Source organism: Pithys albifrons, chromosome 6, assembly GCF_047495875.1.
Source record: "Pithys albifrons albifrons isolate INPA30051 chromosome 6, PitAlb_v1, whole genome shotgun sequence".
NCBI classification, from domain to species: Eukaryota; Metazoa; Chordata; class Aves; order Passeriformes; family Thamnophilidae; genus Pithys; species Pithys albifrons.
Genome location: NC_092463.1, coordinates 1,240,548 through 1,266,054, shown reverse-complemented (window position 1 = coordinate 1,266,054; position 25,507 = coordinate 1,240,548). Strand labels below are relative to the sequence as shown.

General features: G+C 57.0%; 3 protein-coding genes and 1 non-coding gene across 8 annotated transcripts in view; 1 reads left to right on the top strand and 3 right to left on the bottom strand.

Moving 5' to 3' along the window:
- The window catches only part of FANCM (FA complementation group M), a 69,188-nt gene extending 68,742 nt beyond the window's left edge, over positions 1–446 (bottom strand). For both annotated transcript variants that reach the window (XM_071557151.1, XM_071557156.1), the window contains exon 1: positions 429–446. Coding sequence is in view for 1 of the 2 variants with exons in the window: in XM_071557156.1 (XP_071413257.1) it covers positions 429–437 (9 nt within the window). In the remaining variant the exon portion in view is untranslated. The remainder of the gene's footprint in view (positions 1–428) is intronic.
- Positions 140–5,531, top strand: FKBP3 (FKBP prolyl isomerase 3). Of its 2 annotated transcripts, XM_071557159.1 has the most exons (8): positions 140–240; positions 858–983; positions 1,059–1,160; positions 1,250–1,357; positions 1,852–1,987; positions 2,853–2,920; positions 4,490–4,587; positions 5,057–5,531. In XM_071557159.1, the coding sequence occupies exons 2-8, from the start codon at positions 873–875 to the stop codon at positions 5,109–5,111; spliced, it is 678 nt and encodes a 225-aa protein (XP_071413260.1). In that variant the 5' UTR covers positions 140–240; positions 858–872; the 3' UTR covers positions 5,112–5,531. The 2 variants fall into 2 exon arrangements, with proteins under 2 accessions (XP_071413260.1, XP_071413259.1); XM_071557158.1 differs by lacking the exon at positions 140–240 and having other exon boundaries at positions 535–983.
- A 337-nt stretch (positions 5,532–5,868) lies between these two features.
- PRPF39 (pre-mRNA processing factor 39) lies at positions 5,869–24,693 on the bottom strand. Of its 3 annotated transcripts, none has more exons than XM_071557146.1 (14): positions 24,637–24,693; positions 19,726–20,078; positions 18,792–18,917; positions 18,091–18,209; positions 17,195–17,362; positions 16,266–16,431; positions 15,712–15,819; positions 13,711–13,875; positions 13,276–13,402; positions 12,929–13,197; positions 12,202–12,386; positions 10,738–10,812; positions 7,932–8,052; positions 5,869–6,487 (listed from the first exon to the last, which is right to left on the bottom strand). In XM_071557146.1, the coding sequence occupies exons 2-14, from the start codon at positions 20,053–20,055 to the stop codon at positions 6,437–6,439; spliced, it is 2,010 nt and encodes a 669-aa protein (XP_071413247.1). In that variant the 5' UTR covers positions 20,056–20,078; positions 24,637–24,693; the 3' UTR covers positions 5,869–6,436. The 3 variants fall into 3 exon arrangements, with proteins under 3 accessions (XP_071413247.1, XP_071413248.1, XP_071413249.1); XM_071557147.1 differs by lacking the exon at positions 24,637–24,693 and adding an exon at positions 22,435–22,456; XM_071557148.1 differs by lacking the exons at positions 18,792–18,917; positions 19,726–20,078; positions 24,637–24,693 and adding an exon at positions 18,337–18,667.
- LOC139673781 (small nucleolar RNA SNORD127) lies at positions 12,765–12,850 on the bottom strand. The gene has a single exon (XR_011698206.1). It is a non-coding gene; the product is annotated as a small nucleolar RNA SNORD127 (small nucleolar RNA).
- Positions 24,694–25,507: the final 814 nt, after the last annotated feature.

Sequence of the window (25,507 nt, the reverse complement as noted above, 5' to 3'; positions counted from 1 at the left end):
GCGCCATTTTGTCCCTCCCTCAGGGAGGTGTCGCCATTTTGTCCCTCCCTCAGCTGCTCTGCCCGAGGGTGAAGGGGAGGATCGGGAGGCGGCTTGGCCGCTTCTCGACCCTCCCCTTCTCCCTCGGTGGTTTCCTGGCCCTCCCCTTCTCCCTCGGTGGTTTCCTGGCCCTCCCCTTTTCCCTCGGAGAGTGCCTGGCACGCCCTTTCCCTCTCAGGAAAATCCCGCAACCCATCTAAGGTAGTGCCATTTTGTCCCTCCCTCAGCTGCTCTGCCCGAGGGTGAAGGGGAGGGTCGGGAGGCGGCTTGGCCGCCTCCCGGCCCTCCCCTTCTCCCTCGGCGGGTTCCTGGCCCTCCCCTTTTCCCTCGGAACGTTCCTGGAACGCCCTTTCTCCCTGAGGAAAATCCTACTGCGTTCCTCCCCTCACCTCCCTCATGGGCGGCGCCATTTTGTCCCTCCCTCAGCTGCTCCGCCCGAGGGTGAAGGGGAGGGTCGGGAGGCGGCTTGGCCGCCTCCCGGCCCTCCCCTTCTCCCTCGGTGGTTTCCTGGCCCTCCCTTTTTCCCTCAGAGCGTTCCTCGAACGCCCTTTCTCCCTGAGGAAAATCCTACTGCGTTCCTCCCCTCACCTCCCTCATGGGCGGCGCCATTTTGTCCCTCCCTCAGAGAGGCGGCGCCATTTTGTCCCTCCCTCACCTACTCCGCCCGAATGTGAAGGGGAGGGTCAAACCTCTTCCCGGCCCTCCCCTTCTCCCTCAGCGGGTTCCTGGCCCTGCCCTTCTCCCCTCCTCGCTTCTCTGGCCCTCCCTTTCTCCCTCCGCGGGCGGCTCCTCCACTTTCCTCCTCCTCCTCGGAGTAGGAGGCGGGTGGGAAAATGGCGGCGGCCGCGGGCCCGGCGCAGCCCTGGAGCGCTGAGGAGCTGCGGAGCGAAGCGCTGGCCAAGAAGGAGATTATTAAATTCCTACAGGAGCACGCTGCCCAGGCGGTGAGTGTTTGTGGGTGTGTGTGTGTAAAATAAATACTTGGAGGGGTTTTTATAGTTCCCGCGTGTGTCTCGCAGTTCCTGGCGGAGCACAAGCTGCTGGGGCAGGTGAAGAACGTGGCGAAGACGGCGAATAAGGAGCAGCTCATCGCGGCTTACACGCAGCTTTTCCACACTCAGGTGGGGGCTTGGAATGGTTGTAATGGAGCCAGGGGGTTCCCTGCGGGTTTTGGTGCCTCAGGGATGTGGCTGTTCATCCTCCCCCTCAGCGCTTCAAGGGCACGGACGGCGCGGAGAAGGCGGCGGAGAAGGCGAAGCCGAGCAAGGCGGAGGAGGCCAAGGGGAAGGCGGTGAAGGCCGAGGAGGCTGTGGAGGAGGTTTGTGTGACACTCCCACCTCGTGTCTGTCGTGTGGAAAACCAAATGAACCGCGTCTGCTGTGTCAGGATGAGGGTTGGGTTGGGTATCAGGGAAAAGTCCTTCCCCCAGAGGGTGGTGGGCACTGCCCAGGGCAGGGGGCACAGCCCCGAGGCTGCCAGAGCTCCAGGAGGGTTTGGATGATCCTCTGAGGGACATGGAGAGACTCTTGGGGATGATCCTGAGCAGGACTGGATGATCCCTGGGGGTCCCTTCCAGCCCAGCATATTCTGTGATTCTCCAAAAATGTGATTACAGCAAGAAGTGTGGTGTTTGTACCTTGCCTTAACTTTAATCTGCTGCATTATCCCCAAACGTGCCAGCCCTGCCCTGGAACACGCCCTTCACTGACACTGTGTCTGTGCTGCCTTGAGCAAAGTGCTTGTTCTATCCTGAATATGGTTGATCTGAAAGTGTTTAACCCCCCAGCCATAACTCTCCTTCTGTAACCTCAGGGGCCACCAAAGTACACCAAGTCCATTTTAAAGAAGGGCGACAAAACCAACTTCCCAAAGAAAGGGGACACTGTGCATTGCTGGTACACGGGGAAGCTGCAGGATGGCACCGTCTTCGATACCAACGTCCAGTCAAGTAAGGCTGGCCATGGATGGGTGAGCAGAGAAACTGGTGGGGTTTGGTTGCAGACACTCACAGAGGGAATTAACTGGGCTCCTTAACCAAGTTTGGGCAGCTCTTTCCCTCTGGAAGGTGTCCCTGTGGGATTCCTGACAAACTGCTTTACCCCCGTGTTGTGGAGCTGCTGGGATGGCCCTGCAGCCCCTCCGGGTCCTGGTTTTCCATGAGGTCAGGCCCGGCAGTATTTTGGGCCTGGCTGGTGTCAGGTGACACTGCTGCCTCCTGCCAGCCCTCCCTGCTGGCGTCCTGCAGGCCTGGGAATGAATCAGTGCTGGAAGCCCTTGGGGAGCAGGGGGGCTCCTGCTTGGGGAGCTTCCCTTTGCTGGGATCTCCAGCACCAGCAGTGCTCTTGGTTCTCCAAATAAACATCCTGGTGCCCTTCTCAGGTAAACCCTTAACCATGGAGGCCCTGCAGGGAGGGGGGTGAGTGCTCTGCAGTGCAGAGTCCCCTCTGGGGCAGCTGGTGGGGTTCTGGGGCACATCAGAGCATTCCCTTGGGGCAGTACTGGAAAGGCTGTTCCAGAAGGGGTGTCCCACACTCAAAGGAACACCATTCCAGAGTCACTGGGATGCTGCTCACACTTGTATTTCCCCGTGGACTTGTTTTGGTTTCTGAATGTGTTCATGACTTGCACTGTCAGCTTCGTTCAGAAATGAGTTTGGGGGTTTGTTCAGCTTTAGCTGTTGGTGGAGCTCAGGCACGGAACGATGGTTTTATAATGAAATTATCTATTTATCAGATAAAAGTAACTGTGCACAGCAGTGTGTGTGTGCTGGTGTGGTCCCTGCTAAAGCAGATCACCATCCAACTGTGTTCCAGGTTCAAAGAAGAAGAAGGCAGCCAAGCCTCTGAGTTTCAAGGTTGGCGTGGGAAAGGTGATCCGTGGTGTAAGTACAGTGGGAGCAGCTCCCGAGGGTTCCGTGCGTGGGATCCGTGTCCGGGGTGCAGCTCTTGGGCTGCTGTTGTGGTTCCTGTGGGGGTAAAAAGGGACAGTGCAGGAGTTTCCATCAGCAGGATGGGCCATGTACCCTCTGTGCCACTGCCCTGGTGAGCAGGGTGTGGAACACAGACTGTGTGTTCGTGGGACAAGCCCAGCCTGCTGCTCCTGTCAGTCTGCAGCTCCCAGGGTGTCAGAATTCCTGTGCTCCTGTCCCTGGAGCAGAGCCCGACCCCTCCTGGCAGGGATTGCAGAGCCAGAAGGTCCCCCTGAGCCTCCTTCTCTCCAGGCTGGGCAGGAGAAACGCCTTTCCAAGGGCCAGGATTGGTGGTGGGAAGGGGCAGTGCCCCGGACTGTGCCAGCACGGCAGGAGCTGCACTGCCCGAGGTTTATCCGTGTCGGGGGTGCCAGAGCCCCTCCCTGAGCCGGGACACGGCACCGCCGGAGCCGCTCCTGGGACACGGACAGTGCTGGACTGAGCTCTGGGCAGGGAGGGACAGGGACTGAGGGACTGGTGTGCAGGGACAGCCCGGGATCCACTGACCCCACTGCTGTGCGGGGACAGCCCGGGATCCACTGACCCAGTTGGTGTGTGGGGACAGCCCGGGATCCACTGACCCAATTGGTGTGCGGGGACAGCCCGGGATCCACTGACCTGACTGGTGTGCGGGGACAGCCCAGGATCCACTGACCTGACTGGTGTGCGGGGACAGCCCGGGATCCACTGACCCCACTGCTGTGCGGGGACAGCCCGGGATCCACTGACCCAATTGGTGTGCGGGGACAGCCCGGGATCCACTGACCCGACTGGTGTGCGGGGACAGCCCGGGATCCACTGACCCACTGCTGTGCGGGGACAGCCCGGGATCCACTGACCCAATTGGTGTGCGGGGACAGCCCGGGATCCACTGACCCAATTGGTGTGCGGGGACAGCCCGGGATCCACTGACCCAATTGGTGTGCGGGGACAGCCCGGGATCCACTGACCCAATTGGTGTGCGGGGACAGCCCGGGATCCACTGACCCAATTGGTGTGCGGGGACAGCCCGGGATCCACTGACCCCACTGGTGTGCGGGGACAGCCCGGGATCCACTGACCCAGTTGGTGTGCGGGGACAGCCCGGGATCCACTGACCCGACTGGTGTGCGGGGACAGCCCGGGATCCACTGACCCAATTGGTGTGCGGGGACAGCCCGGGATCCACTGACCCCACTGGAGTGCGGGGACAGCCCGGGATCCACTGACCCGACTGGTGTGCGGGGACAGCCCGGGATCCACTGACCCAATTGGTGTGCGGGGACAGCCCGGGATCCACTGACCCGTCTGGTGTGCGGGGACAGCCTGGAACAAACGGATCCTCGGGGCTGTCTGGAGCGGCTGTGGCTGCCCCAGCCCTGGGGGTGCCCCGGGCCGGGTCGGACGGGGCTGGTGGGAGGTGGGACTGTGGGTATTCCCGGGAGCACAGGGAAGGGCTGGGAATTGCAGCCGTCATCCCTGCTGTGCCGTCTGTCGTTGCAGTGGGATGAAGCCCTGCTGACCATGAGCAAAGGAGAGAAGGCCCAGCTGGAGATCGAGCCCGAGTGGGCCTATGGCAAGAAGGGGCAGCCCGATGCCAAGTATCCTTCCACAGCACGGAGTGCTCCGGGAATTGGGAATGTATGGAGAGGGTAACATGGGGGGTCACTCCCAGCAGGCTCAGAGCACTCACACTGAGGAGATCCAATGCACCTGGAGGGTGGGTGGGACTGGCCTTTTGTTTGGAACTGAAACTTGAGCCGGCAGAACTTCTGCTGTTTCCAAACACTTATTCCTGACATGGATACACACCAGTGTGGGGGGGAAGCAGGAGGAAAGTCACCAGCTCCAGCTGCAGGGACAGCAGCTCAGTTTGGATCTGGGATACAGCCGAAATGCAGGATGGAGGAGCAATCCCACAGGGCTTTAGTCAGATCCCTTTTTCCCAGCACTTCGGGGGAACAGAAGGGCTGCCTGGACACCACAGGGACACACAGGGCAGGAGAGCAGCTGGTGGGACACAGGAACTTCAGGATTTGGGATTTGGATCTTCCTTAACATCTGCCCCAGGATTCCACCCAACGCAAAACTCTTCTTTGAAGTGGAGCTGGTGGACATTGAGTGAGGAGTTGGAGTGAATTCCTTTGCCCTGCAAACCCAGAGCCAGCCGGGGCTGCAGCTCCGGGATGCAACTCCAGACTCGGGGATGCAGCTCCAGACTCGGGGATGCAGCTCCAGACTCGGGGATGCAGCTCCAGACTCGGGGATGCAGCTCCAGACTCGGGGATGCAGCTCCAGACTCGGGGATGCAGCTGCAGACTCCGGGATGCAGCTCCAGACTCGGGGATGCAGCTCCAGACTCGGGGATGCAGCTCCAGACTCCGGGATGCAGCTCCAGACTCGGGGATGCAACTCCAGACTCCGGGATGCAACTCCAGACTCGGGGATGCAACTCCAGACTCCGGGATGCAACTCCAGCCGGGGCCGTGTGTGCTGTCCCTGCCCCGCTGTACAGTGACACCCCCACTAAACCATTTGTACCTGCGAGTGCCGTCCCTTCTTTGTGCTCCCTATCCGGTCAAATCCACAGCCAGGGGGAGCTGCTACTCCCTCCCAATCCCACAGAATTCCTAGAGGTTCCACACACGTGTCAGGCATTCTGTTCCCGCATATCCAGGTTCTTGTCCCTCCCTCAGCTGCTCCGCCCGAGGGTGAAGGGGAGGGCCGGGAGGCGGCTTGGCCGCCTCCCGGCCCTCCCCTTCTCCCTCGGCGGTTTCCTGGCCCTCCCCTTTTCCCTCCTTTTATTCCCAAAGCACCAGCTATTCCTCCTCTTGGCTCATCCAAAGCAATCCAAGAAGGCTCAGAGCACTCCAGAATTCCTTGCTTTTTTTTTTTTTATTACAAAAAATGGGAACGATCATCACTTTGATCAAAATGAAAAACGTTTGGCTCACACAGTCGTGGGGGTGGTACATGAAAAACTCTTTAAATTACAAAAAATCATCCCAAACACAGTTTGTGCTTTTTAAAAAAAAGAACAGAGGTGGGTGTGGGTTATTTCCAATTCCAGACTCACACAAAGGAAAGCTTGGAAAGCTGTGGTGATGGTTTAGTGGAAAACCAACCCACACACCCCCATCTCTCACCACCCACCCAATCTCTGGAATCACGAGAGTGATGGGAATTCTTCCATAAATTAGTGCAGGGAATTAAAAAAAAAATCATTTATGATAAATGAGAGAATTGTACAGAGACCATTTATCAGTTACCAGCACACAAATCTTTGCTTCACACATACCCTGTGAGCTCGTTTCACATGCAGAGGGGACCAAAAGCAGGTGGCACAACAGTTCTGTCACAGCCCAAAGGTAGAAAAATAGAGTTTGTTTTATTCCATCTTTGTTGAAACCGAAGCACAGTGAACTCCTCTGGCCCTGGGGGGGATGATGATCAGGTCGTGTGGTAATACTGGCCGTAATTCCAGGCGTTCTGGTAGTTGTACTGGAAGCAGAGTGGGGAAGGGTCGGTCAGGATGGCACACAGGGCACCCCCAGCACCCCTGGGGACACGGGGACAGCTGTGCCAGTCCCTTGGGAATGGGCTGTCTGCTGTGAGGGGCATGGATGGCAGGCTGGGATCTGTGACTGCGGTGACCATGGAATGTCCTGAGCTGGAAGGGACCCCCAGGGACCATCCAGTCCAGCCCCTGGCCCTGCCCAGACACCCCAACAATCTCACCCTGTCCCACTGTCCAAACCCTCCTGCAGCTCTGGCAGCCTTGGGGCCGTGCCCACTGCCCTGGGGGGGAGCCTGGGCAGTGCCCACCACCCTCTGGGGGAAGGAGCTTTCCTGAGATCCCACCTGACCCTGCCCTGGCACAGCTCCAGCCCTTCCCTGTGCCCTGTCCCTGCCCTGGCACAGCTCCAGCCATTTCCTGGGTGCTGTCCCTGCCCTGGCACAGCTCCAGCCCTTCCCTGTGCCCTGTCCCTGCCCTGGCACAGCTCCAGCCCTTCCCTGTGCCCTGTCCCTGCCCTGGCACAGCTCCAGCCATTCCCTGGGTGCTGTCCCTGCCCTGGCACAGCTCCAGCCATTCCCTGTGCCCTCTCCCTACCTTGGCACAGCTCCAGCCATTCCCTGGGTGCTGTCCCTGCCCTGGCACAGCTCCAGCCATTCCCTGTGCCCTGTCCCTGCCCTGGCACAGCTCCAGCCCTTCCCTGTGCCCTGTCCCTGCCCTGGCACAGCTCCAGCCCTTCCCTGTGCCCTGTCCCTGCCCTGGCACAGCTCCAGCCATTCCCTGGGTGCTGTCCCTGCCCTGGCACAGCTCCAGCCCTTCCCTGGGTGCTGTCCCTGCCCTGGCACAGCTCCAGCCATTCCCTGTGCCCTGTCCCTGCCCTGGCACAGCTCCAGCCATTCCCTGTGCCCTGTCCCTGCCCTGGCACAGCTCCAGCCCTTCCCTGGGTGCTGTCCCTGCCCTGGCACAGCTCCAGCCCTTCCCTGGGTGCTGTCCCTGCCCTGGCACAGCTCCAGCCATTCCCTGTGCCCTGTCCCTGCCCTGGCACAGCTCCAGCCATTCCCTGTGCCCTCTCCCTGCCCTGGCACAGCTCCAGCCATTCCCTGGTGCTGTCCCTGCCCTGGCACAGCTCCAGCCCTTCCCTGTGCCCTGTCCCTGCCCTGGCACAGCTCCAGCCATTCCCTGTGCCCTCTCCCTGCCCTGGCACAGCTCCATTGCGGTTTCCTGGCCCTCCCCTTTTCCCTCCCCTTTTCCCTCCCCTTTTCCCTCCCTGCACTGTGGGCTCTGCACAAACTGATCACCAATTCTCATTAAACCACAGCAGCAAAACCTCCACGATGTGGCACTTGGGGACACGGGTGGCCTGGGCAGTGCTGGGGGTGGCAGCCTGAGGGTTCCCACCCCACCCTTCTGTCCCCCTGGCCATGGCAGTACCTGGTACCAGGCATTGTAGTTATAGGCTGCCTGGTTCACCTGCATGTCCCCATCCAGCAGCTGTGCCGACGCCAGCGCCGCGTCCTCCGCCAGCAGCTTCTTCTCATCCGGCTCTTCAGAGCTGGGGAACAACAGGAAGTTATTTCCCAGTTAATGTTTCCATCCCTGGAAGGCCAGGCTGGATGGGGCTCTCTTGGGATAGTCAAAGGTATCCCTGCCCATGGCAGGGGGTGTGATGGGATGATCTTCCCGGTCCCTCCCAGCCCAAACCATTCCATGATTCTGTGAATGCTCAGTCCTGCTCTATTCAGGGCACAAATGATGCAAAAAAAGGTGATTTTGTTCTTGCATCAGTGGGCTAAAAAATACCTGTTTGTATAAGCACAGACTGAATAACGCCCCCCCAGTCCCTGGGGCTGCTCCCTGGACTCTTTCAGAGCATTCCCACAGTGCTGTATCCCAGCTGCAGCCCAGGGTGGCCCAGGGCCTGTGTGTCCCAGTGTCTGTGTGTCCCCAGGAGTGTCCTCAGGGCTGTCCCAGTGTCTGTGTGTCTCCAGGGCTGCCCCAGCGTGTGTGTCTGTGTGTCCTCAGGGCTGTCCCAGTGTCTGTGTGTCCCCAGGGGTGTTCCAGTGTGTGTCCCCAGGGGTGTCCCAGGGTCTGTGTGTCCCCAGGAGAGTCCCCAAGGGTGCCCCAGTGTCTGTGTGTCCCCACGGGTGTCCCGTGTGTGTGTGTCTGTGTGTCCCCAGGGGTGTCCCAGTGTGTGTGTCTGTGTGTTCTCAGGGGTGTCCCAGGGTCTGTGTGTCCCCAGGAGAGTCCTTAGGGGTGCCCCAGTGTCTGTGTGTCCCCAGGGCTGCCCCAGTGTCTGTATGTCCCCACGGGTGTCCCAGTGTGTGTGTGTCTGTGTGTCCTCAGGGGTGTCCCAGGGTCTGTGTGTCCCCACAGGTGTCCCAGCGTGTGTGTCTGTGTGTCCTCAGGGGTGTCCCAGGGTCTGTGTGTCCCCAGGAGAGTCCCCAAGGGTGCCCCAGTGTCTGTGTGTCCCCACGGGTGTCCCAGTGTGTGTGTGACTGTGTGTCCCCAGGAGTGTCCCAGTGCCTGGGTGTCCCCAGGGGTGTGTCACAATGTCTGTGTGTCCCCAGGGGTGTCCCCAGGGGTGTCCCCAGGGGTAACCCAGTGTCTGTGTGTCCCCACGGGTGTCCCAGTGTCTGTGTGTCCCCATGGGTGTCCCCAGTGTCTGTGTCCCCAGGGGTGTCCCAGTGTGTGTGTGTGTATGTGTGTGTGTCCTCAGGAGTGTCCCAGTGTCTGTCTGTCCCCAGGGGTGTCCCCAGAGGTGTCCCAGTGTCTGTGTGTCCCCAGGGGTGTCTCAGTGCCTGTGTGTCCCCAGGCGTGTCCCCAGAGGTGCCCCAGTGCCTGTGTGTCCCCAGGGGTGTCCCCACGGGTGTCCTAGTGTCTGCGTATCCACAGGGGTGCCCCAGCATCTGTGTGTCCCCAGGGGTGTCCCAGTGCCTGTGTGTCCCCAGGGGTGTCCCAGTGTCTGTGTGTCCCCAGGGGTGTCCCAGTGCCTGTGTGTCCCCAGGGGTGTCCCGGTGTCTGTGTGTCCCCGGGAGTGTCCCCGTGTCTGTGTCTGTGTGTCCCCGGGAGTGTCCCCGTGTCTGTGTCTGTGTGTCCCCAAGAGTATCCCCAGGGGTGTCTCACTGTCCATGTGTCCACAGGGGTGTCCCAGTGTCTGTGTGTCCCCAGGGCTGTCCCAGTGTCTGTGTGTCCCCAGGCGAGTCCCCAGAGGTGCCCCAGTGTCTGTGTCCCCAGGGGTGCCCCAGCATCTGTGTGTCCCCAGGGCTGTCCTAGGGTCTGTGTCCGTGTGCCCCCAGGAGTGTCCCCAAGGGTGCCCCAGTGTCTGTGTGTCCTCAGGACTGTCCCAGTGTCTGTGTGACCCCACGGGTGTCCCAGTGTCTGTCTGTCCCCAGGGGTGTCCCAGTGTGTGTGTCTGTGTGTTCTCAGGGGTGTCCCAGGGTCTGTGTGTCCCCAGGGGTGTCTCCAGGAGTGTCCCAGTGTCTGTCTGTCCCCAGGAGTGTCCCCAGAGATGCCCCAGTGCCTGTGTGTCCCCAGGGGTGTCCCAGTGCCTGTGTGTCCCCAGGAGTGTCCCCAGGGGTGTGTCACAGTGCCTGTGTGTCCCCAGGGGTGTCCCAGTGCCTGTGTGTCCCCAGGAGTGTCCCCAGGGGTGTGTCACAGTGCCTGTGTGTCCCCAGGGGTGTCCCAGTGCCTGTGTGTCCCCAGGAGTGTCCCCAGGGGTGTGTCACAGTGCCTGTGTGTCCCCAGGGGTGTCCCAGTGCCTGTGTGTCCCCAGGAGTGTCCCCAGGGGTGTGTCACAGTGTCTGTGTGTCCCCAGGGGTGTCCCCAGAGATGCCCCAGTGCCTGTGTGTCCCCAGGGGTGTCCCAGTGCCTGTGTGTCCCCAGGGGTGTCCCCAGGGCAGGGGTGTCCCAGTGTCTGTGTGTCCCCAGGGGTGTCCCCAGGGCAGGGGTGTCCCAGTGCCTGTGTGTCCCCAGGGGTGTCCCCAGGGCTGTCCCAGTGTCTGTGTGTCCCCAGGAGAGTCCCCAAGGGTGCCCCAGTGTCTGTGTGGCCCCAGGGGTGTCCCCAGGGCTGTCCCAGTGTCTGTGTGTCCCCAGGGCTGTCCCAGTGTCTGTGTGTCCCCAGGGCTGTCCCAGTGCCCGTGTGTCCCCAGGGCTGTCCCAGTGCCCGTGTGTCCCCAGGGCTGTCCCAGTGCCCGTGTGTCCCCAGGGTGTCCCCAGGGCAGGGGTGTCCCAGCCCTACCCGTTCTCCGCCCGCCGTTTCAGCGTCTCCTGCTCCTTCAGCAGTGCCTGGTGCTCGTCGTAGGCGTCCAGGAGCCTGTGGGGACAGGGACAATCAGGCCTTGCCCACCACTGACTGCCAGGAAACATTCACACACTTGAGCCACCAGCTAAAAACCCCTTCTTGAAACTAAACCCACAACATTCTCGACCAACCCCATCACCAGCTGTAATCAGTGATCCACCTCCAGACTGGAAAGCCAAACAGTTTACTTTGATTCCATGGCAGCTCAAATTCCCAACTTGCTGAATGTTCCTCACACTTGATGCAGTTTTTATGGAGTTCCTTTATAGAAAAGCTCTCTAGAAGTTCTTGTGATTCTGCTGCTCCTTCAGTGCCTGCTCATGATCCACAGCAGGACTGAGAGTTGGGAATCAACATTAAACACCAGAAGTTACTACTGTGCAAAATTATTCCAGTGCCCAAGTAGCACCTACAGCTGCTTCCCATCCAGCAGGAGAAGAACAAGTATGTTGAATGCAGCACAAACCAGTCCTGGCTGAAATTCCCACCAACAGTGAAATACCCTTTCATCTGCTGCATCCAGACTGTCTCACAAAACCTGCTGCTGTCACCACTGCTCTGGTGAGGGCACTTCCCTGCACTCAGCCTGTGCTCTGGGATCACTGGGGAGCTGCAGACTGGCAGTGCCTGGATCCCAAACCTGCAGGGACTGCCTGGCTGCCCTGCAGAGGCAGCAGGAGGTAAGGACAGCTATTGTTGAAAGCACATGAAGCAGAAAAACTAACTCATGGTTAGTCCTGAGGAGTTATTGAGCTGCAAAATGTAAACAGAAACAAGAGCTTGATTTACAACAGAGAATACAGAGGGAAAAGTGCATGCAGGATTGAATTAAACCCTGCATTTCTGGTGTACCCTCCCAGGAGTCCCCAGCTGTCAGCAGTGCTGAACAGACAAATCCATCAGTGCAGTGATGGGAACCTCGAGCAGCAGCTCCCAGAGCAGAGTCTCAAGTGACACTTGTGTGACAGTCACCTGCTCTTTGGGAGCACCTGCCTGTGCAGGGCTCAGCAAGGGGAACTGCACAACACCTGACAGGCAGCAAAGTCGTGCTCTGTGGGCATCAGGCAATTCAGAAAAGAAGGGATAATTCTCTGGAGAGACTCCTGTTCAAAAATCTATTCCTGTTCAGAGATCTGTTCCTGTTCAAAAATCTGTTCCTGTTCAGAAATCTGTTCCTGTTCAGAAATCTGTTCCTGTTCAGAAATCTGTTCCTGTTCAGAAACCTGTTCCTGTTCAGAAACCTGTTCCTATTCAAAACCCAAAAGTTGGTCTATAAAAGCAGCTGCTCCTTGGCCAAGAGGTGATGGCACAAAGGACACCATGTGACAGATGCCACCAGCCCAGCCCTTCCCCACTCCTACCAGCACTCTCAGTGACCCCACTGCACACATCACATCTTACTTGTTCACATCAGACCCAAAATCTTCCAGAAACTCCACTTTTCTCTGTGAGAAGGTGATCCTCATTTTGATAGACAAGGCTCCATGGACAGCCTTGTCAAAGCAGCTCAGGATGTTCTCCTCATTCTGCTTCAGGTCCCCACTGTACTCCATCTCCAGCAGGTTCAGGTACAGTTTGGTGTTTTCCTGTGCAAGAGATGTGTGAGAGGTGCACACCTGGCCCAGCAGGCAGTTAACACTCTGTGTCCCAGTCACACTCACACCACAACAGGCAATAAAGAGACTTTCCTGTCCCCCTGGGCTGGAGTGTGTCACACACAGATCAACAGTGACCCACAGCACAGGCCCAGGTGTGGCACTTCCCTCACAGCACCTGCACTGCCAGGGATTTCTGTGCTCACACCAAACCACCCCCAAGCACTGCCCACACCCATTCTGTTCACCTGGACAAGTGAACACACCAGTAACATTTAATATTCTAAAAAGGAAAATGAAGGTATGAAGCACATTGTGCTTCTGATGGGAGAGGAGGGTGCAAACTTCCAGATTTCCCAGCTGGGGACTTGGCAACATCAGTTTAGAGGGACTGTTGTCTCCATGCAGTAACGGGACACTACAGACAGTTACAACTCCTGTCATCACTGTTGCCATGACTTTAAAGAACGGTTCAGAGAGACAGAACACGGGATGGGTTGGGGTTTGGTAAGACAGTGAAGAGCAACACATACTTTGTCAAGTTCTATGGCTTCTGACAGCACTTTTCTTGCCTTTGGGAGGTTTTTCTGCACTTTGAAGAGGTGCCTGGCCAGTTTGATGGCATAGAAGGAGGCCTCGCTGACGGACTTGGCGTTGCTGACGGCCTCCTCCAGCAGGTGCTCGGCCTCCCCCATGTTGCCGTGCCTGCGCTCCAGGCTCACCCTGCGCAGCCGGATCATGGCCAGCCCCAGGATACACTCCTCGAAGGTCTTCAGGATCCTCCTGGCCTCCTCGATGTTGCCTGCAACACACGGGGGGGCCGCTGTGAGCCCTGAGGGCCCGGCGGGCGCCAGGCAGAGCCCCGGGAGGGCGCCCTTACCCTGCTGCTCCTCGAAGGCCGCCCACAGCATGTGCACCGTGGGCTTCTTGGGCAGGTGGATGGTGCAGGCCCGGCTGTAGACGTGCCGCACGCCCTCCGTGCTGTGGTTCTCCATGTACTTGGCGTACTAGAGGCGGAAACAGAGCAGAGGCAGCACAGTTTAAAGCTTGCATTTGTCTCTAAGAACATGCCAGAACGATAAAATTCTTTTGTTTAAACCCATTCAGCACCTTTATGGAACCACTAGACTAGTTTCTGTAAGGAAGGACGTAGAGAGGCAACGCAGTTGGCATATGCAGCAGTCAAATCTGGTTGCAAGCAGACCATCTCCTAATGCAACAGATATAGTTATAGATGAACAACGTTCCACAGGGTACGAGGGTTAGTCACCAGGTCAAGGTGTGCACCAGCAGAGCTGTGAGCTGCTTCCCTTACCTTGATCCAGAAGTCCTCATAGAGGGCACATGAAATGACACATCTCTCAAAGAGGACCACGACTCGCTCGTGAGTGCCATTCTCTATCTCAAACTCTAAGTACTCTTTCCAGTTTTTCAGCTGAATTTTCTCCAGAGGTTTTACATGAAAGTAAGGCCTCTTGATCTGCAAGAGTCACAGGACACAACAGGTGACTTACAGACACCCCCAAGGGCACCCACAGCCACCCCATCACCCGCGGCCAGGCAGTCACTGCCAGGGACAGCCACTGTCACCCTGCTCCAGAAAGCCTTGAGAGGGATGGTGTTACAGGTGCTGGGGCACAGCCCACTGTGGGTAACCCCTTGCAAAGCTGAAACAGTGGCATTTTAACAACAGAGAATTCTCTCCATGTCCATCCATACAAGTACAGTACTCGCTGCTGTACATCCAGCCCCCAACCAAACCCAACACCAGGCTAAGAACCATGACAAGAAATGACAGAGCACTGAACTGAATTCCTTTTAAATTCCTATTAAACACTTTCATCAAGCTGGTTATGCCAAGTTCATGCACTTGGCAAGATCATGTCACTGATGGCTGCAAGAGGGGCTGGGAGGGACAGAGCCCAGCACAGACAACTTAAACACTGCTCTGTTCAAATTTAAATGGCTTTCTCTGGCCTGCCAGAGATTCTTGGCTTTTCCTCACCATCTTTAATTTCATCTGATTATGTCTCTCCTGTACTGCAATTCCCTCTCAGATCCAAACCCATACAAATGGATGAAGAACTTACAATCATGGAGAAACATCCAATTCTTCAAGACCACCTGCAATTTAAAGCCAATCCCCCCCTTCAGGCCCTCACTGGCCTCTGCTACAGACCCAACACTCTCTGGCCATTCTGATCAGCTCACAGGCACCTTGTTCCTGCTAAGTAAGAGCAGAACAGGTCTAAGCTGCCCCCAAACCTTTGGTGACATCTCTGTCCACCCACCTCACATCTGTCCTTCACAAAACTCCTCACAGATCCAGCCAGCTGGGGCTACAGAGCAGATGTTCTCTTGGTAGCAAAAGCCCTGCCTGTGGCCAGGAGCAAGAGGACACCCAGTTCCTCACACATTTCCTGCCCAAAGCCCACAGCTTCAGCCTCCTCCCACATTCCACAGATTTGTAGCTTCAGGTTTCCCAGGGCAGGAATGCTGGGCCACCTCTGCTCCCCCTGCCCCACAAGGCACTGCCCACTGGTCCCTGCTTGGCTCCCAGTGCCCAGGGCTGGCCAGGGACCTGCCCCAGGGCAGCCAAGTGCAACCCACCACACGCCAGTTCTGGCCTCACCTGACCCACTAAGGACTCTCTGAAAACCTGTCCCAACTGGGTAAATAAAGTGTACTCTTTAAAATAGAAATTTAAATAAATTAAAACAAGAACCAGGCTTGACAGGAAGAAAAATGTAAAGACTGAGGACGAAAATCTCAGGTTGCTTTTTTAAATGTAATCCAACTCAAATGTACAGAGAAAAAGTTGCATATTTGCTGTGATCAAATGATTAATTACTTTTAATATGTTATATGTAGGAGGTGCATGTTGTGTGGGCCACTGACAGAGAACAAAAGTTACCTGATTTCAGGCCTAGGTGTGTAATGCTAAAATACAAACCCAAGTCAATCCCATTCTCCTTTAGCACTGGCTTACCTTTCAGCTGGAATCACCTCCATCCCCTTTATGACTCTGCAACACCCCAGATGCACGAGGCAGCACTAACTCACAGGACTCACTGGCTTAGTAAACAACATCCACTGTGCCTCTTTCCAAATACCACTTAAAGGTTTTTAAATCATCAGCTGGCAGCCGCCTCTTCACAAGAAAAATGGCAGAGAAGTCAAACTGTTCAAGCTCTGAATGCCTGTTCAAAGCCCCCCACAGTGCAAGTTAAGGCCTAACTGTCCCACAGAATTCCCAGCTCCCAGTGCTGTGTCCCAAGCTCTGGCTCATGGTGCCTCCCACCAAACCCCAACTCACCGCTTCCTCAAACGTCCACCTCTTACTGACTTCATGTTCATTGTGGTTAAATATCTCCTGATGGATCTCAATGATTCTGTGCCTCATGTTCTCTATCTCAGTGACCAGCTAAAACAGAATTTTCAGGAATGTAACACACGGGTAGACACAGTGTCCCCTCTGCCCTGCACTGTGTCAGTGAGGGGCAGGAACCCTCCCACATCCCTGACACGTTGCCCTGAGCAGCCAGGGAAGGGCTGGGATGCTGCCTGATGGTGCTACAGCCCTTGGCACACACAACTGAACCGGTGCTCTGGTTTATGCTAAAGCTGATTTGAGACTAAACACGAATTTGGATCCAAGTCACCCTTGGTTTAGAATGTTTGTGCTTTCCCTATCAGCAGCTCCTCTAGACAGCTCCAGGCTTTCATACACTGACAGCTCTGCACCCGCCCAGCCCACTGCTGATGGGCTTTTCAGACAGGAGATCCCAGCTCTTAGCCTGGAATAACTAGCACAGGTTCCCCAAGCTCCCTTCTCCCCCCTGCTGTGCCCCCAAGCCGTGCAGGGCTGACCTTGGCGGGGTCTGTGATGTCCTCGGTGCCGCAGGGCAGCTCCTCGGCGGGCTGTGCGTCCTCCCCGCCGGGGCCCGCGGCCGCCGCCAGCTCCCGGCGCAGCTGCACGAACTGCTCCGTGGTCAGGAAATCCCGGGGAAGGTTGTTCTGGATGTGCTCCTTAAACCTGGCAACGGCCACAAGCAAGTCAGCACCAATCTGGAGTTGGTGCTGCACTGCCCTGCCCACCCCAGGCACGGAGATAAATCCCGGTGGGCTCTGCTTTATCTCTCCAGAGCCACGGGGAGCGGCTCTGCCAACTCACACGTGACACGGGACTGCCACCGCCCCCCAGGCTGCCCAGGGCCAGGTTTGGCAGGGAAACAGCAGCACGATGGACTCAGAGAGCCCTTGCCATGTGCAACAGAGGGCAAAGCACAACATCAGGTGTAATGGAAATGCTTTACTTCCCAAACCAAAATGCCTGTAGGAATTACAGGCACGACTGTGTGCAATTTAACTGAGGCTGCAGGTTCCCTGCTCACCTCTCCCTACAAAAGCAGAATTCCATTATCTGGAACTTCACCAGTATTTCTCTTTGGTCAATTAAATCAGTGTTTTACCACATGTGGGCATTGCACAAGGAATTAAAGTTCAAAACTGCTCCTTCTGATTTCTCAAAGACATCCTCTCTTCTTCCTCACAATTCCAAGGCCTGTCTTTATTCCTCAGCAGAACCTGTGAATTTACCTAAAACCAAATTCCTGAAATGTTCATCAGTACTTTAAACTGATCAGTCCAAGTGAGTACATAAGTTAAGTATAAACAACTGCACGAGACTGAGCAACCATCCCAAGCTGTCCTGCTGAGTGACCAGTTCCACCTTCCAGAAGCAGGGAAAGGTGTGCTGAGGAAATCCATGGCACTAACAGGCTCTGTGGCCCCTTTACCTCTGGAAGTGGTGGCTGTAGAGCTGTGTTGGGATTCCAAGGATCCGATCATAGATGGATGTAACTTCCCTCAGGTTGCCCTGGTCATTCTCCCAGTTTATGTACATTTCCCAGAGTCTGTCAGAGCGGAAATCTGTGCCAGCAGCCAGGACTGCATGTTCATAGGCTCTGGAAAGGGAAATCAGTTGTTTCTGCATGTGGTGACAGAACAAGGACGGGAGTCCTGACTCTTACTAAAGACTATGAGCATCCTCATTTACTTGAATTTACACTTATATTAATTAATTAAGTTCTTCCAAGTGTTTTCCAGGTATCTGTAGCAAGGTCTCTAAGGAGTCAGGAAACTCACACTCACTTTTTCCTTCCAGCACTACAACAACAGAACAGATAAAGGCAACAGCAAAAGCCACTTGCAGAAACACAAGACACCAGGAAAATGCACAACCTTTACCCCTCCTATCTTGTACAGTGTCCAACCCCACCAGTGCAGCAGTTCTACACCCACAGCAATCCTGCAGCTCGATCCAGCTCCAGTTCAGGGTTCTGATCAAACTTCAGTCCAAACTCTTACTCTGACCAGCACCACTGCCAGGCACAGAACTCAGACACAGTCCAGGCATTGAAAACCTCCAAGGAATCAAATTCTTAAAATCCAGTGGGTTCCAGTGCTGCACTAAGCACTTCCCAACATTTAGTCTGGAGTTCTCAAGCCACAACTTTTGCCCCTTGTACCACGGTGTCCTGTCTGCCCCTTCCCATGGAATCTGGCTCCATCACCTCCTAACAGTCCTTAAGGTAACACCGGCTGTCACTGGCTTTCCCCTGATCCTGAGCCCACTGATCTGCCCCCCTGCCTGCTGTGTGACTGCAGGGACCCCAGCCCGCTCCCCACTCACCCCCGGATGGTACTGTTCGTTTCGGGGTCATTGGGGTCCAAGGTCTCCTTTAGGAAATTTATATAATGTATCCAAAGATCAACACTAAGAGGAATTGCCTGCAGCCCCCGGCGATACACCTATGAAGAGAACATGAACTGTACTTCAAATCCTTAGTGGTGTCCTAAGAGAGAGGCAACACTGTGTTATCCGGTGAACCTTAGAAATACTAATTACTGGAATTTTGTTTAAATAATCTACCATTACCATTCGGGTGGAGGTTGGATAGAACATGGCAATGTTCTGATCTCCACGTGCAGAGTCTTGATCTTCAAAGCGCAGCGGTCCCTGCATTCTGACCAGGTTGTGTGGGCAGGCTTTGGGGTACAGACCATAGGGCACAGACCCATTAGAGCATCACTGACAGCGTCTGACCAAAAATGCAATAAGATGGAGCAATTGTGACCAGCAAACCAACTATATCGCTTTGAAAATGAGTAATAAACGGAAGTGACAGAAAAGCCCTGCCCTACTTGTTAAGCTGCAGTGTAATACAGAGGCTTGCACTGCAAAGCTTGACAAACTGTAGAGGTTTAACGCACCTGCCAACAAAGAGAGAGAACGTTAGCTGCGGTGCCAGGGCGTGGCAGAGCACACAGGGCAGGCCTGGCACCCCGTGCCCGGCTGGAGGAGCGGCAGGAGCTGCTGCTGGCCCTACGTACCTCGTCAGACTGTTTCACGTTGTCGTGGCGCTTCTCCAGGTCCGCGTACTTCTTCCAGTACCCGTAGCAGTACGGGTAGTGCGTGAAGAACCGGTCAAAGGCCTTCCTGGCCGCCAGCAGGTGGTTCTGTGGGCAGCACACAGGGACAGCGCTCAGCCCTTCCCTCAAAACCCCTGCACTGCTCACTGAACGATTACCAAGTGCTTGGAAGCAACCAGCTGTGTTCTGTGATCTCTGCTGGTGCACCCTGGGACAGTGGGAGGTGTCCCTACCAAGTGCTTGGAAACAACCAGCTGTGTTCTGTGATCTCTGCTGGTGCACCCTGGGACAGTGGGAGGTGTCCCTACCAAGTGCTTGGAAACAACCAGCTGTGTTCTGTGATCTCTGCTGGTGCAACCTGGGACAGTGGGAGGTGTCCCTACCAAGTGCTTGGAAACAACCAGCTGTGTTCTGTGATCTCTGCTGGTGCACCCTGGGACAGTGGGAGGTGTCCCTACCAAGTGCTTGGAAACAACCAGCTGTGTTCTGTGATCTCTGCTGGTGCAACCTGGGACAGTGGGAGGTGTCCCTACCAAGTGCTTGGAAACAACCAGCTGTGTTCTGTGATCTCTGCTGGTGCAACCTGGGACAGTGGGAGGTGTCCCTACCAAGTGCTTGGAAACAACCAGCTGTGTTCTGTGATCTCTGCTGGTGCACCCTGGGACAGTGGGAGGTGTCCCTGCCCACAGCAGGAGTGGAACAACACTGGGGCCCTTCCAACTCAACCCAATCTGGCACGTCATGATTCCATGAGGACACTGGCAAGGGCAGCTGCTTAAAACAGCAGCCACGACAGCCTGATATCCACTTCTACATTTGCCACAGGAATCCCAGGAGTTGTTCCAGTTTTGTTTGTTTATTTCTGGAAGGTTGAGGAGAAAGGGGCAGTACTGACCTCCTGCTCTACATACTGCAGTAGATACACCCATCCTGTGAAATCCTGGGGATTGTCCTCGACGACTTTCCAGAACTTGTCGAAGTCTGGGGGGAAGGCGGCCTCGCTGTCTGTGGTCTGCAGCCCCTCCATGTTGGGGATCTCGCTCTCCTGCGTGCTCTCCTCGTGCAGGCCCGGGGAGCTGGCCGGGGACTGCTCCATCTCGGTGACACTCATGATCTCCGTGCTGAAGTCCATGTGCTGCTCCTCGGCCGCGGGCTCGGCGCCCGTGTCGGTGCCGGCACTGCCCACCGTGGGCTGCTCCTCCTCCGTGCTCTCCGTGTTCTCCATGGCGCAGGATGTGCTGCTGGATCCTGTGTGCAGCAAAGGGGTCAGGACTCCTGCAGCAGGGACTCACACAGAGCCTGCACAGGCACCAGCTCAGAGCCCCCCAAGTGCTCCTGGCACCCCTGCCCTTCACCACAGCCCTCATTACACCTGCTCCACACTCGAGCCTTATGCACCAATAAAACGTCAACAGCACTCACAGATTATCACAGAATCATAGAATGGATTGGGTTGGAAAAGACCTCCCAGATCATCGAGTCCAACCCTTGGTCCAACTCCAGTCCCTTTACCAGATCATGGCACTCAGTGCCACAGCCAATCTATGTTTAAAAATCTCTAGGGATGGGGAATCCACCCCCTCTCTGGGCAGCCCATTCCAATCCCTGAGCACTCTCTCTGCAAAGAATTTCTTTCTGCTCTCCAACTTCAATTTCCCCTGGCAGAGCTTGAGCCCATCGTGCCCCCTTGTCCTATTGCTGAGTGCCTGGGAGAAGAGACCAACCCCCACCTGGCCAGAACTTCCCTTCAGGCAGTTCCAGACAGTGCTGAGGTCACCTCTGAGCCTCCTCTTCTCCAGGCTGAACACCCCCAGCTCCCTCAGCCTCTCCCCACAGCACTTGTGCTCCAGTCCCTTCTCCAGCCTCGTTGCTCTTCTCACTTGGGTTGGAAGAGACCTCTGAGATCATCAACCCTTGATCCAACCCCACTGGGATCACCAGCCCAGGGCACAGAGTGCCCTGGGCTGGTGATCCCAGTAGGGTTGGATCAAGACATGGTGGATTCTCTGTCCCTGGAGGTGGATTCTCTGTCTCTGGCCCCGCTCCAGCACCTCAATCTCTTTCCTCAACTGAGGGGCCCAGAACTGAACACAACACTCAAGGTGTGGCCTCCCCAAGGCAGAGTCCAGGGGAAGGGTCACTGCCCTGGGCCTGCTGGCCACGCTAGTTTGGATCCAGGCCAGGATCCCCTTGGCCTTCTTGGCCACCTGGGCACACTGGTGGCTCCTGTTGAGCTTCCTGTCCCTCAGTCCCCCCAGGTCCCTCTGCCTGGCTGCTCTCCAGCCACTCTGTGCCCAGCCTGGAGCGCTGCAGGGGGTTGGGGTGGCCAAAGGGCAGGACCTGCACTTGGCCTTGTTGAACTCCATCCCATTGCAATCAGCCCATCTCTCCAGTCTCTCCAGATCCCTCTGCAGAGCCCTCCTGCCTTCCAGCAGGTCGACACTCCCTCACAACTTGTTGCCATCAGCAAATTTGCTGCTGATGGACTCAATCCCCTCATCTAAATCATCACTAAAGATGTTAAACAGGACTGGACCCAACACAGACCCCTGGGGAACACCACTGGTGACCAGCTGGATGCAGCTCCATTCACCAGCACTCTCTGGGCCCTCCAGCCAGCTCCTAATCCAGGAGAGGGTACACCTGTCCAGGCCATGGGCTACCAGCTTTTCCAGGAGTACATTATGGGAGACAGTATCAAAGGCCTTGCTGAAGTCCAGATAGACACACCCACAGCCTTCCCCTCACCCACCAGGTGGGTCACCTGATTCTTCCATCTGCACACACAAATTGTTGTGGGTTTTCTAAAATATTATCACAGGGAGCTACTGAGGTATGAAAGTGGATCATTACAGTTTTCCTCTAGGAGTCCTGAAGTCTACTCTAAACAATTCTGTCCAAACTTCATACACTCACTCAGGGTGAAAAAACTCTCTGAAACCATCGAGTCCAAGTTGCCCCTGCCAAGGTCACCACTAACCACAAATTTATTCAATTTTCCTACTTGGTACAAGTCAGTAACTTCTCTGCAAAACAAAGAGGTGGTAAAACCCTCAATGCTTCGCTTGAGTGATGACTTTGCAAAAACAAGAATTACTCAGCACCAGTCTCAGTCCCACTGGTGATGTCCAAACAAATCAACCAGCACCAGAGGGCCACAGGAGTGCTCTGGCTGCCCCTGACACTCAGCCCCTCACTGCCACCCACTCCCAGTGCCAGGCACTTCCTCCCTCCCCTTGGGACAGACTCCTTCTTTCCCCAGTCCCTCGGGACAGACTCCTCCTTCCTCCCACTCCTGCCTTTGATCTCAGTGCCAAGAGCCCCTGCCCAGCCCTGCCCTCCTGCACCAGTGCCAGGCCAGTCTGACCTGGCCACGTGTCACCCTGCCCCGGCTCATCCCCGCCTGCCCTCCTGGAGCTGCCACCACTTAGCTGAGCCCTCTCCGTGTCCCTCATGGCCAGTGGATCCCAGGGAACAACAACAGCCAGGATTCCACACCCCAGAGCTGGGACACCACCTGGGCTAAGCACAGCAGGAGATGACACCCTCAAACACACTGCACCACTCCCTGTTCCTGTGGCTTCCTTGGAGAGGGGACAAATACCTTGGATTGAAAAGAGAAAAGAGAAAACTCCATCCCACTGTCTCCCCAGGGTTCTTTCCCTCTGAAACAGAGAACAGCCAGAGCATTGCTTTCACTTCAGCAAATACATTGATAAACCACCAGTAAAACAGTGGGAGAAAAATTCTTTACAGAAAGGAAAAATCTCTCTTATCTTCAGCAGTTTCAACATCTGGGATAACAGTTTTTCCCAGGAGTTCACCAAGCCAAGGAACTCTGGCACGATGCTGAAGAGTCCATGTGGTCAACTCTGCACTTTTCTAATAATTGTTTTCCAAAGTATTTCTGTTGTGCCTGGACACATCAGCTGGGAACCACAGGCTGGAGCAGCCTGGGCTGGTGGGACAGGATGGGCTTTGAGGTCCCTTCCAACATAAACCAGTCTGGGATTCTGTTATTTTGAGAGTGAACATCATTTCAAAGTTAAGCCATTAAATATCACGCCACGTGGATGTGGCACTTGGGGACATGGGTCAGTGGTGGCCTTGGCAGTGCTGGGGGAGGGCTGGACTTGGTGATGGACCCTCCCCATTCCATGACTTGGGAATTAATGCAGTCGTTTCCAACATGCATGGCCTAAACTTCTCCTGCCGTTGTGCAGGTGATTGCCCCCTCCAGATTCAGAAGGTGTATCCCAGCTTGTGAAACAAGCAGACACCTTCAGCTTAGGAGGGAAAACAAGAAAGAGGGAGCAGCAGCAGCAGCACTGGGTCACCACACCAGGCCTGAGCTGCTCCAGGTTTCAAACTGACTCCAGGTCTGTCTGAGGGCTGTTCCATCCCCACCCCTGGAGCCTCTCCCCAAATCTGACAGCAATCCCTGCCCAGCCCACCACGTGCTTCCAGCCCGGGGAGCCCCGTGGGTACACCAGGGAAACCCAATTCCAGAGCTTTTTACCATAATCCCAGGGTTTCTTACCCTAATTCCGAGAGTTCTTACACCACTCAGGCTAAATAACCGACCCAGAGTATCAGACACCTACACACACTGGTGTTATAATTGATACCAGCAGGTATTACTCAGCCTGTTTCCAGCACGCGGGAACTGTGCACGGAACTGCCGCTAAGAATGAGAATGAACTCACGGGAAACACGCAAGGAAACCTCAGAGGGGCAGGAGCAGCAACGTGGGGCCTCCTCTGAGCTCTGCCCGTTCCAGCCCCGATAAGGCGCTGCTGGAACCGCCCGGGGCAGGGCCGGGAGTGCCCGGAACCCGCGGCCGTGCCAGGACCGGGGCTGAATCACGGAACTGCAGAAACACTGGGGTCGGAAAAGCTCTGCCAGCCCCTGGAGCCCACCCTGTGCCCGATGCCCACCTTGGCAAAGCCCTGACAGCCCCTGGAGCCCACCCTGTGCCCGATGCCCACCTTGGCAAAGCCCTGCCAGCTCCTGGAGCCCACCCTGTGCCCGATGCCCACCTTGGCAAAGTCCTCCCAGCCCCTGGAGCCCACCCTGTGCCCGATGCCCACCTTGGCAAAGCCCTCCCAGCCCCTGGAGCCCACCCTGTGCCCGATGCCCACCTTGGCAAAGTCTTCCCAGCCCATGGAGCCCACCCTGTGCCCGATGCCCACCTTGTCCCCCAGCCCAGAGCACTCAGTGCCACGGCCAGTCCTGCCTTGGGCACCTCCAGGGCTGGGCACTCCAACCCTCCCTGGGCAGCCCCTGCCAGTGCCTGACCACCTTTTCCACGGGGAAATTCCTGCTGCTGTGCCCCCGGGCCCGCCCCGGAGCGCTGCGGGGCCGTTCCTGTCCCCCCGGGCTCAGCACCGGCCGCGTCACGCACCGAGAGCGCTGCGGGCCCCGCGCGGGGCCAGGCCCGCCGGGCAGCGGTTCCAGCACCGGGCACAGGGATAAACCGGGGACACAGGAATAAACTGGGGACACATGGATAAACCGGGGACACAGGGATCACACCCACGCCCCGGTTCCCCGCTCAGGCCGTCGCAGGGCCCGCGGGAGGCGGCGGGGCCCACATGGAGAGCCCCACGCACAGCACGGCCCGGCCCGGCCTCCCGCACGGCCCCTCCCGGCTCCGCTGCCCCCGCCGTACCTGCCGGCCCCTCAGAGCCCCACATCACCTCTCAGGGCCTCTCACAGCCCCACATTTCCCCTCTCGGCCTCTCATTTCCCACCACAGCCCCCCATTTCCCCACATTCCCCCCCGGGCCCCGCTCCCCGCCCGTACCTGCCGGCCCCGCCGCCGCCGCTGGGCCACACGCACCGCGCACGCGCACAGCGCCCCCCGCGCGCCTTCCCGCCGCCCGCCGCGCGTGCGCACTGCGCGCAACGCCCCCCACCGGCCGGGAGGGGAAATACAGCCCTGGGGGGGGGCAAATAGTGCCCTGGGGGGGTAAATAGTGCCCGGGGGGGGTAAATAGTGCCCGGGGGGGGGTAAATACTGCCCTGAGGGGGGGAAATAGTGCCCTGGGGTGGTAAATACAGCCCTGGGGGGGGCAAATACAGCCCTGGGGGGGGTAAATACAGCCCTGGGGGGGGTAAATAGTGCCCTGGGGGGGTAAATAGTGCCCTGGGGGGGGCAAATAGTGCCCTGGGGGTGTAAATAGTGCCCTGGGGGGGGCAAATACAGCCCTGGGGGGGTAAATACAGCCCTAAGGGGGGGTAAATACAGCCCTGGGGAGGGGCAAATAGTGCCCTGGGGGGGAAAATACAGCCCTGGGGGGGTAAATAGTGCCCTGGGGGGGTAAATACTGCCCTAAGGGGGGGGTAAATACAGCCCTGGGGGGGTAAATACAGCCCTGAGGGGGGGTAAATAGTGCCCTGGCGGGGGCAAATAGTGCCCTGGGGGCGGCAAATAGTGCCCGGGGGGGGTAAATACAGCCCTGGGGGGGGTAAATACTCCCCTAAGGGGGGGTAAATAGTGCCCTGGGGGGATAAATACTGCCCTAAGGGGGGGTAAATAGTGCCCTGGGGGGAGCAAATACAGCCCTAAGGGGGGGTAAGTACAGCCCTGGGGGGGTAAATAGTGCCCTGGGGGGGGCAAATACAGCCCTAAGGGGGGTTAAATACAGCCCTGGGGGGGTAAATAGTGCCCGGGG

Bases quoted from the DNA above. Each gene is read 5' to 3' on its own strand.
- FKBP3 (XM_071557159.1), top strand. From the start codon at position 873: ATGGCGGCGGCCGCGGGCCCGGCGCAGCCCTGGAGCGCTGAGGAGCTG. The intron at 2,921-4,489 runs GTAAGTACAGTG...CTGTCGTTGCAG, and splicing joins TGGGAAAGGTGATCCGTGGT to TGGGATGAAGCCCTGCTGAC. The intron at 4,588-5,056 runs GTATCCTTCCAC...CATCTGCCCCAG, and splicing joins AAGGGGCAGCCCGATGCCAA to GATTCCACCCAACGCAAAAC.
- PRPF39 (XM_071557146.1), bottom strand. From the start codon at position 20,055: ATGGAGAACACGGAGAGCACGGAGGAGGAGCAGCCCACGGTGGGCAGT. The intron at 17,363-18,090 runs GTGAGTGGGGAG...TTCCCTTTCCAG, and splicing joins ACGAACAGTACCATCCGGGG to AGCCTATGAACATGCAGTCC. The intron at 8,053-10,737 runs GTAGGGCTGGGA...GTTGTTCCCCAG, and splicing joins AAACGGCGGGCGGAGAACGG to CTCTGAAGAGCCGGATGAGA.